The 12,212-nt window shown below is 37.3% G+C and overlaps 1 protein-coding gene across 1 annotated transcript in view; it reads right to left on the minus strand.

Moving 5' to 3' along the window:
• Window positions 1-742: 742 nt before the first annotated feature.
• The window catches only part of clptm1l (CLPTM1 like), a 118,402-nt gene continuing 106,932 nt past the window's right edge, over window positions 743-12,212 (minus strand). Inside the window, exons 15-18 of the mRNA XM_084313008.1 lie at window positions 11,828-11,883; window positions 3,391-3,435; window positions 2,859-2,974; window positions 743-2,415 (exon numbers count right to left, since the gene is read on the minus strand). Coding sequence (XP_084169134.1) covers window positions 2,331-2,415; window positions 2,859-2,974; window positions 3,391-3,435; window positions 11,828-11,883 — 302 coding nt within the window. The 3' untranslated portion in view covers window positions 743-2,330. The remainder of the gene's footprint in view (window positions 2,416-2,858; window positions 2,975-3,390; window positions 3,436-11,827; window positions 11,884-12,212) is intronic.

The following is a 12,212-nucleotide window of genomic DNA, read 5'->3' on the forward strand; positions in this document are numbered from 1 at the left end:
TATTATGCTATTTTGAGCTTAAATTTTATGGGAGGAAATGCCATGGGCATTGCCTCGACTATATCGCAATGAAAGTGGGCCCTCTTAGTGACTTGATTGGTCGTAGGGAGGTCAGTCGGCCAATCAGAGGGCCCCTTGAAACATCAATCATGTCGAACATAATTTCATACTTATGGTAAAATGGAAGGCCCCCCCCCCCCCCCGAGTTCGTCGTTAACCCTTTTACTGCCGCACTACCAAACGGTTAACCCTTTCACTGCGACAACACACAGAAGGTTACTGTGTGATAGTAAAGGGTTAACCTTCTGTCATGTGGCAGTGAAAGGGTTAACCTGCGTGGGGATGTTCTACACGACTACCAGACCGCCTGGAATGTTGAGCCAATTGATGCCGCCGGTCACTATGGTAACAGAGCCAATTGATGCCGTCTGTCACTATGGTAACAGAGCCAATTGATGCCGCCGGTCACTATGGTAACAGAGCCAATTGATGCCGCCGGTCACTATGGTAACAGAGCCAATTGATGCCGTCTGTCACTATGGTAACAGAGCCAATTGATGCCGCCGGTCACTATGGTAACAGAGCCAATTGATGCCGCCGGTCACTATGGTAACAGAGCCAATTGATGGCGTCTGTCACTATGGTAACAGAGCCAATTGATGCCGTCTGTCACTATGGTAACAGAGCCAATTGATGCCGTCTGTCACTATGGTAACAGAGCCAATTGATGCCGTCTGTCACTATGGTAACAGAGCCAATTGATGCCGTCTGTCACTATGGTAACAGAGCCAATTGATGCCGTCTGTCACTATGGTAACAGAGCCAATTGATGCCGCCGGTCACTATGGTAACAGAGCCAATCGATGCCGTCTGTCACTATGGTAACAGAGCCAATTGATGCCGCCGGTCACTATGGTAACAGAGCCATCAAACCAACACTGATTTCCATCTAGGGCAGACGTTTTAACTAGCATTCCAGTCAAATGACTACTGGAGAATGTTGACTTTAGACAGGAACACCCATTCTAACTATTCTAGTTCTGTATCATTCAAATTAGCGATTGTCTCCCACAATGCATCATGTTTACCTGACAGGAAGACTCATCCTTGACGTTGGAAACAGCTGATCTGACGGCATTAAGACCTGAACTCACTAATCGTTTCATTATTGAGATACATTTGATTAGAATCCCTGCCATCTCCAGCCAGTTAATATCCCTCTCTGACACACATACATGTAGACATTAATATCTCTGACACACATTCATGTAGACATTAATATCTCTGACACACATACATGTAGACATTAATATCTCTGACACACATTCATGTAGACATTAATATCTCTGACACACATACATGTAGACATTAATATCTCCCTCTGAGACACACATTCATGTAGACATTAATATCTCTGACACACATACATGTAGACATTAATATCTCTGAGACATTCATGTAGACATTAATATCTCCCTCTGAGACACATTCATGTAGACATTAATATCTCTGAGACACATTCATGTAGACATTAATATCTCCATCTGAGACACATTCATGTAGACATTAATATCTCTGAGACACATTCATGTAGACATTAATATCTCCCTCTGAGACACACACTCAAGGACTGACTGACAAATGGCTGTTGCAGGGATCAAACCTGTGACCTTTCAGTTAGTTAGTGGACGGCCTCTCGTACCAACAGTAAAGCTATACATTTATGAAACATAGAAGGGAAGTATGGATCAAGGTCAAAATTACATCAGTCACAAATGTCAGAAACGTTGCTATTGTCCTTTAAATCCCCAATCTGTAACGGCTCTATGGCGCAGGCAGACCAGTAGATACCAGATCAGTAGATACCAGACCAGTAGATACCAGACCAGACCAGTAGATACCAGACCAGTAGATACCAGACCAGACCAGTAGATACCAGACCAGTAGATACCAGACCAGTAGATACCAGACCAGACCAGTAGATACCAGACCAGTAGATACCAGAATAGTGGACTAGTAGATACCATAACCAGACCAGACTAGTAGATACCAGACCAGTAGATACCAGACCAGACCAGTAGATACCAGACCAGACCAGTAGATACCAGACCAGACTAGTAGATACCAGACCAGACCAGTAGATACCAGACCAGACCAGTAGGTACCAGACCAGTAGATACCAGACCAGACCAGTAGGTACCAGACCAGTAGGTACCAGACCAGTAGATACCAGACCAGACCAGTAGATACCAGACCAGTAGATACCAGACCAGACTAGTAGGTACCAGACCAGTAGATACCAGACCAGATTACCGCCCCTCCTATCTTCTTCAGTCTTTGTGAGGTTTTGCTTTGGGCTGCTCATCATAAGATACTCCATACTCATTTACTCTGGTCTTATCCACTGGATACAGCCTGAGAGAGACAGAGAGAGACAGAGAAAGAGACAGAGAGAAAGAGAGTAAGAGAGAGACACAGATAGATAGAGAGAGAGACAGATAGAGAGATAGATAGAGAGACAGATACAAGAGAGAGACAGAGAGAGAGAATAATACGTGACAATGGCATGTGTACAGGTGTGTGTAAGTGTGTGTGTGTTTTACCATCTCTGATACACGTGTGTGTGTGTGTGTGTGTGTGTGTGTGTGTGTGTGTGTGTTTTTAAACTATCTCTGATACACATGTGTGTGTGTTTAAACTATCTCTGATACACATAAGTGTGTGTGTGTGTTTAAACTATCTCTGATACACATTAGTGTGTGTGTGTGTGTGTTTTTACTTTTTACCATCTCTGATACAGATGTGTGTGTGTGTTTTTACCATTTCTGATACAGATGTGTGTGTGGGTGTGTTTTTACCATTTCTGATACAGATAAATGAGGAAGACCACATCGTCACGGAAACAGGCCAGGCGGTGGGAGGTTGGCATGGTGATGATGAAGGCAAACACATCATCGATGAAGGTGTTGAACGCCTGGAAACATCAATCAATACCAATCAATAACCTCATCCATCAATCAATATGAACCAATAACCTCATCCATCAACCAATATAATAATAATAGAGCAGTTGGAGGAGCGGATGCCTCGTGCTGGAGTGTAGGGGTGGAGTAGGTTGGTCAGGTAGGAAGGGGCCAACCTGTGCAGGGATTTGTAGGTGAGGAGGATTGGTGGTGTTGGCGGAGCGAAGGTTATGGGTGGAGGGTTCTGGGGTGAGGAGATATTTGAGGTAGGGGGGGGGGGGGGCATTTCCGTGAATGCACTGATGGGTCAGAAGGGATATTTTGTATTCAGTCCGGGCGGTGATGGGGAGCCAGTGAAGTGAGTGGAGGATGGGTGTGATGTGGTCGTACTTGCGGCTAGATTTATTATTATTATTTATGATCTTACCTTATACATAAACGCCTTCCAGGGAAGATGAGCCACAGACTTCAGCTGTTGATGGAATTGAAAATCAAACGGGTTTAAATGCATACACTTCCTGTTGGTCCAAACATGCCATTAATGACAGCTGACCGAACAGCTGGTGGCCAAGAAAACAACTATGATAATGTGATACAACTACTATCATAATGTGATACATCTACGGTAATATTAATGTAATCTAGCTACTATTATAATGTGATCTAGCTACTATTATAATGTGATCTAGCTACTATTATAATGTGATCTAGCTACTATTATAATGTGATCTAGCTACTATTATAATGTGATACAACTACTATCATAATGTGATCTAGCTACTATTATAATGTGATCTAGCTACTATTATAATGTGATCTAACTACTATCATAATGTGATACAACTACGGTACTATTAATGTGATCTAGCTACTATTATAATGTGATCTAGCTACTATTATAATGTGATCTAACTACTATCATAATGTGATACAACTACGGTACTATTAATGTGATCTAGCTACTATTATAATGTGATCTAGCTACTATTATAATGTGGTATAACTACTATTATAATGTGATATAACTACTATTATAATGTGATATAACTACTATTATAATGTGATATATCTACTATTATAATGTAATATAACTACTATTATAATGTGGTATAACTACTATTATAATGTGATACAACTACTATTATAATGTGATCTAGCTACTATTATAATGTGATATAACTACTATTATAATGTAATACAACTACTATTATAATGTGATATAACTACTATTATAATGTGGTATAACTACTATTATAATGTGATATAGCTACTATTATAATGTGATATATCTACTATTATAATGTGATACAACTACTATTATAATGTAATATAACTACTATTATAATGTGATATAACTACTATTATAATGTGATCTATCTACTATTATAATGTGATACAACTACTATTATAATGTAATATAACTACTATTATAATGTGATATAACTACTATTATAATGTGATATAACTACTATTATAATGTGATATAACTACTATTATAATGTGATATAACTACTATTATAATGTGATACAACTACTATTATAATGTGATACAACTACTATTATAATGTAATATAACTACTATTATAATGTGGTATAACTACTATTATAATGTGATATAACTACTATTATAATGTAATATAACTACTATTATAATGTGATACAACTACTATTATAATGTGATCTAGCTACTATTATAATGTGATATAACTACTATTATAATGTGATATAACTACTATTATAATGTGATATATCTACTATTATAATGTGATCTAGCTACTATTATAATGTAATATAACTACTATTATAATGTGATACAACTACTATTATAATGTGATCTAACTACTATTATAATGTAATATAACTACTATTATAATGTGGTATAACTACTATTATAATGTGATATAACTACTATTATAATGTGATATAACTACTATTATAATGTGATATATCTACTATTATAATGTAATATAACTACTATTATAATGTGGTATAACTACTATTATAATGTGATACAACTACTATTATAATGTGATCTAGCTACTATTATAATGTGATATAACTACTATTATAATGTGAACTACTATTATAATGTGATATAACTACTATTATAATGTGATACAACTACTATTATAATGTGATATAACTACTATTATAATGTGGTATAACTACTATTATAATGTGATATAGCTACTATTATAATGTGATATATCTACTATTATAATGTGATACAACTACTATTATAATGTAATATAACTACTATTATAATGTGATATAACTACTATTATAATGTGATCTATCTACTATTATAATGTGATACAACTACTATTATAATGTAATATAACTACTATTATAATGTGATATAACTACTATTATAATGTGATATAACTACTATTATAATGTGATATAACTACTATTATAATGTGATATAACTACTATTATAATGTGATACAACTACTATTATAATGTAATATAACTACTATTATAATGTGGTATAACTACTATTATAATGTGATATAACTACTATTATAATGTAATATAACTACTATTATAATGTGATACAACTACTATTATAATGTGATCTAACTACTATTATAATGTAATATAACTACTATTATAATGTGGTATAACTACTATTATAATGTGATATAACTACTATTATAATGTGATATATCTACTATTATAATGTGGTATAACTACTATTATAATGTGATACAACTACTATTATAATGTGATCTAGCTACTATTATAATGTGATATAACTACTATTATAATGTGATATAACTACTATTATAATGTGATACAACTACTATTATAATGTGATATAACTACTATTATAATGTGGTATAACTACTATTATAATGTGATATAGCTACTATTATAATGTGATATATCTACTATTATAATGTGATACAACTACTATTATAATGTAATATAACTACTATTATAATGTGATATAACTACTATTATAATGTGATCTATCTACTATTATAATGTGATACAACTACTATTATAATGTATTATAACTACTATTATAATGTGATATAACTACTATTATAATGTGATATAACTACTATTCTAATGTGATATATCTACTATTATAATGTGATATAACTACTATTATAATGTGATATAACTACTATTATAATGTGATACAACTACTATTATAATGTAATATAACTACTATTATAATGTGGTATAACTACTATTATAATGTGATATAACTACTATTATAATGTGGTATAACTAATATTATAATGTGATCTAGCTACTATTATAATGTGATCTAGCTACTATTATAATGTGATATAACTACTATTATAATGTGATAAAACTACTATTATAATGTGATCTAACTACTATTATAATGTAATATAACTACTATTATAATGTGGTATAACTACTATTATAATGTGATATAACTACTATTATAATGTGATATAACTACTATTATAATGTGATATATCTACTATTATAATGTAATATAACTACTATTATAATGTGGTATAACTACTATTATAATGTGATACAACTACTATTATAATGTGATCTAGCTACTATTATAATGTGATATAACTACTATTATAATGTAATATAACTACTATTATAATGTGATATAACTACTATTATAATGTGATATAACTACTATTATAATGTGATATATCTACTATTATAATGTGATCTAGCTACTATTATAATGTGATATAACTTCTATTATAATGTGATACAACTACTATTATAACGTGATATAACTTCTATTATAATGTAATATAACTACTATTATAATGTGATACAACTACTATTATAATGTAATATAACTACTATTATAATGTGATCTAGCTACTATTATAATGTGATATAACTACTATTATAATGTGATATATCTACTATTATAATGTGATATAACTACTATTATAATGTGATACAACTACTATTATAATGTAATATAACTACTATTATAATGTGATATAACTACTATTATAATGTGATCTAGCTACTATTATAATGTAATATAACTACTATTATAATGTGATACAACTACTATTATAATGTAATATAACTACTATTATAATGTGATCTAGCTACTATTATAATGTGATATAACTACTATTATAATGTGATCTAGCTACTATTATAATGTGATATAACTACTATTATAATGTGATCTAGCTACTATTATAATGTGATATAACTACTATTATAATGTGATCTAGCTACTATTATAATGTGATATAACTACTATTATAATGTGATACAACTACGGTACTATTAATGTGATACAACTACGGTACTATTAATGTGATATAACTACTATTATAATGTGATATAATTACTATTATAATGTAATATAACTACTATTATAATGTGATATAACTACTATTATAATGTAATATAACTACTATTATAATGTGATCTAACTACTATTACTATTTCTGAGGACAACAGCAGAGAGGGTAGGATCTTTTAACTGAATAATACTGTGTACATCATTTTGAAGTGTGTGACTAAATTGTGTTGTGGAAATTGTTTGTAATTAGTTTCACCCAGCTGACAGAAACTGGAGGTGTGGCCTTTGTGCATATAGTTAAGTGGGCACTTGTGACAGTTTTTCTGCTTAAATACCAGCTTTTTCTCTGTTGGATTCATTCTGAGGACAACAGCAGAGAGGGTAGGATCTTTTAACTGAATAATACTGTGTACATCATTTTGAAGTGTGTGACTAAATTGTGTTGTGGAAATTGTTTGTAATTAGTTTCACCCAGCTGACAGAAACTGGAGGTGTGGCCTTTTGCTGCAGGTGTCACTCATCAGTAATTAGTGATAGTGATTTAAAGACTTGCTGGCTTAGCGTCAGCGAAGCGTCGAGAAACGAAGAGGGACAAAGAGGAGGAGTTTTCCTGGAGTTCTCTGCAGAGGGATCCACCGATCCACCCAGTGCCAAGTACACCATAATCCCATATTTCCCTCCCACTCTGCTATTTCCCTACTATCTCGCTTCCTCCCTACCCCCTTCAACCTCCTCCTACCACTCTTGACACCACAATGTGCCTCATACCTATATCCACAATCTGCTCCTCAAGAACAGAATCAACCCATCCACGCCAGTTTGCTAGCAACCCGGCTAATCTCTCCTACCCTCCTACAGCCACTAATACACCTGTCACAGTACAGGGAGGCTTATGGAATTGTCAATCAGCAGTCAAGAAAGCTGACTTCATTACTGCCTACGCCCATAGTCTAAATCTGCAGCTCCTGGCTCTAACTGAGACCTGGACAACCCCCAATAACTCGTCAACACCTGCAGCATTATCTACAAACTATAACTTCACTCACACACCTCGACCCTCCAGATGGGGTGGAGGCACTGGCCTCATGACATCTCCTTCATGGGCTACAAACCTAACGCAACTCCCAGAACTGTCACTCTCCTCCCTCAAATATCATGCAGTATCTGTCTCTAATCCTTTCAATCTCACCATTGTTACACTCTATCGCCCTCCAGGTCCCCTCGATCACTTCACAGATGAGCTGGACATGCTTCTAAGCTCCTTACCGGAAGATGGTACCCCGCTCCTTCTATTGGGCGACTTCAACCTGCCTGACTCATCTCAGTCGGTCCCAGTGGTCTCCCTCCTACAACAATTTGACCTGACTCCCACTGCCATGCCTCCCACCCACAAAGCAGGCAACTCCTTGGATCTCATATTTTCCCGTAACTCCAGCATCATTAACACCACGGTAACTCCCCTACATGTATCTGACCATTCCTTCATATCCTTCTCACTAACTCTCATGCTTAACCGAAAAGTCTTCACCCCAACTCAAACCGTCTCACTCAGACGCAACCTGCCCTCCCTATCCCCCTCCACCCTCTCCTCTGACATAATATCCGCTCTACCTTTGAGTGACACCTTCTCTGCTCTCCCCACAGAGATGGCAACCTCCACCCTCCTCTCAGCCCTTGCAACCTCCTTCGACAAGCTCTGTCCCCTCGTTGAGAAACCTGCCCGCCGTTCCCCACCCAGTCCATGGCTGACGGATGCAGTGAGAGAACAAAGACAGGTCCTGAGAGCGGCTGAGAGGAAGTATAGAAAGTCACGCCTCACTGCTGACATCGACACATATCACAACCTCTTGTTAACATTCTCCAAAACCATTACTAATGCCAAAGCTTCTTTCTTTCACCATAGGATCGAGGCCTCTGCCAAGAATCTTCGCAAACTGCATGCTACCATGTCCTCCCTCCTCACTCCCCCCCCACCTCCTCCTCCCTCATCTTTTTCTGCCGAAGACTTTGTGATCTTCTTTGAGGAAAAAGTGGAGAACATCCGCAGCTCCTTCTCCCAACCCCCACCCATTCCAAACGCTGAATCGAGAACCTCATCCTTCACTCTGTCATCTTTCTCTCCCATTACAGAAGCCGAGACCCTGACACTGGTAACGTCGAACCGTCCGACTACATGCCAGCTGGACCAGCTACCCTCCCCACTCCTCCAGACCATAGCACCGGACATCCTCCCATTCCTAACTGCAACCATCAACTCCTCACTCAACTCGGGGGTGGTCCCCACCTCCCTAAAACAAGCCAGAGTCACGCCCCTCATAAAAAAACCAACCCTGAACCCCACCGTCATAGCCAACTATCGTCCTGTCTCTCTTCTCTCCTTCCTTTCTAAAACACTTGAACGTGCTGTATCCAACCAACTTACTGCTTATCTCTTACAGAATGACCTCCTAGACCCCAATCAGTCTGGCTTCCGGACTGGCCACTCCACAGAAACGGCCCTCATTGCGGTCACAGAGGCACTTCACTTAGCAAAAGCGAAAGGCCTCTCCTCTGTCCTGATTCTCCTAGATCTATCTGCAGCCTTCGACACAGTCAACCATCAGATCCTCCTCGTGGCCCTCACAGGAATGGGAGTGGCTGGATCTGCGCTGACATGGCTGACATCATACCTCAATGACCGCTCCTACCAAGTGTCATGGAGAGGGACTCTGTCGGCCACCCGCCCCCTCCGGACGGGTGTCCCCCAAGGCTCGGTCCTAGGACCCCTTCTCTTCTCCCTCTACACTAAATCACTGGGTAACATTATCACGTCTCATGGCTTCTCATATCATTGTTATGCCGATGATACTCAACTCTTCCTCTCCTTCCCTCCCTCAGATATCCACGTCTCTGAGCGGATCTCGGCCTGTCTGTCCGACATCTCCGCCTGGATGACGACCAACCACCTCAAACTGAACCTAAGCAAAACAGAATTGCTCCACCTGCCGGCCAAATCCTCCCCCCTGACCGACCTCTCCATCACAGTCGAGAATGCAGCTGTGACCGCGTCGCCGACCGCCAAGAACCTTGGTGTTGTCCTCGACGACCAGCTGAACTTCTCTGCTCACATCGCAGCGACAACCAGAACCTGCAGATTCCTCCTGAGCAACGTCAGAAGGATACGCCCCTTCCTGACAAAAGAAGCCACCCAACTCCTCGTCCAATCAACAGTCATCTCCCGCGTCGACTACTGCAACGCACTGCTAGCTGGCCTCCCGGCCACTGCCACCAAGCCTCTTCAACTCATTCAAAACGCAGCGGCCCGCCTGATCTCAAGCCTACCGAAGTCGGCCCATGTCACCCCACTTCTTAGGGACCTGCACTGGCTCCCCATTGCTGCACGTATCCGCTTCAAGGCCCTCGACCTAGCATACCGTGCGGCAAAGGGAACCGCTCCCGCCTACCTCCGGTCAATGGTCTCTAACTACACACCCTCAAGACCCCTACGCTCTGCATCTTCTGGCCGCCTCAGATCTACTCCTATCCAAGCTCCCGGAGGGTCATCAAAGAGAAGCCGCCTATTCTCAGTCCTTGCCCCACAATGGTGGAATGAACTACCCATCCCAGTTAGGACAGCCGAATCCCGTCCAATCTTTCGCCGTCGACTAAAGACTCACTTCTTCAACCATTATCTGAAATGATATAAAAAAGAAAAAAAAAAAAAAAAATCTAACCCCGACTAACCTTAATGTCATGCACTTGTCCTAATAAACTAACCTACACTGTAACACGCAACACTTTGATGAACATTGTTACTCAGCTGATAGAGTTATACCCTTCTTGCTGTCTTGTCGCACAGAACTTGTAAGTCGCTTTGGATAAAAGCGTCAGCTAAATGACTAAATGTAAATGTAAATGTATTATAATGTGATATAACTACTATTATAATGTGATCTAGCTACTATTATAATGTGATCTAGCTACTATTATAATGTGGTATAACTACTATTATAATGTGATATAGCTACTATTATAATGTGATATATCTACTATTATAATGTGATATATCTACTATTATAATGTGATATAACTACTATTATAATGTGATATCTACTATTATAATGTGATATATCTACTATTATAATGTAATATAACTACTATTATAATGTGGTATAACTACTATTATAATGTGATACAACTACTATTATAATGTGGTATAACTACTATTATAATGTTATGTAACTACTATTATGTGATATAACTACTATTATAATGTGATATATCTACTATTATAATGTGATATAACTACTATTATAATGTGATATAACTACTATTATAATGTGATATAACTACTATTATAATGTGATACAACTACTATTATAATGTGATATAACTACTATTATAATGTGATCTAGCTACTATTATAATGTGATCTAGCTACTATTATAATGTGATATAACTACTATTATAATGTGATATAGCTACAATTGTAATGTTATGTAACTACTATTATGTGATATAACTACTATTATAATGTGATATAACTACTATTATAATGTGATATATCTACTATTATAATGTGATAAAGCCAATAACATACCTTATAGTTGACAAAGAGCTGTGGCAGCATGAAGAGGAAACCAAAGGCATAGACACCTGTTTCAGACAAGAAGATGATTATTAGAGGTTCAAGTTCAAATGAGGGGTTCAAGCACCACAACGTGCTGAAACCCTATTGTTTTTGTGTGAATTCTTTCTTCTATTATGAATCTTCTTCAGAAATGCTTTTACAAATTCCTGTGAGATGGTAAATGGTACTAGCGACGTCAGGCACGTGCATACATAGGGGTCAAGGGGTGCCCGGGCACCTGCCTTTTTCATTTTTCATTAGAAAGTGCCCTTTTTATGCCACTTTTTTTTTTTTTTTTTTTTTTTTTTTAAACTGTTGCACATATAGATATACTGCCCTGCCCTTCCAAATGAAA

The sequence above is a fragment of the Notolepis coatsorum genome (assembly GCF_963971535.1).
Source record: "Notolepis coatsorum genome assembly, chromosome: 4".
In the NCBI taxonomy this organism is placed as follows: domain Eukaryota; kingdom Metazoa; phylum Chordata; class Actinopteri; order Aulopiformes; family Paralepididae; genus Notolepis; species Notolepis coatsorum.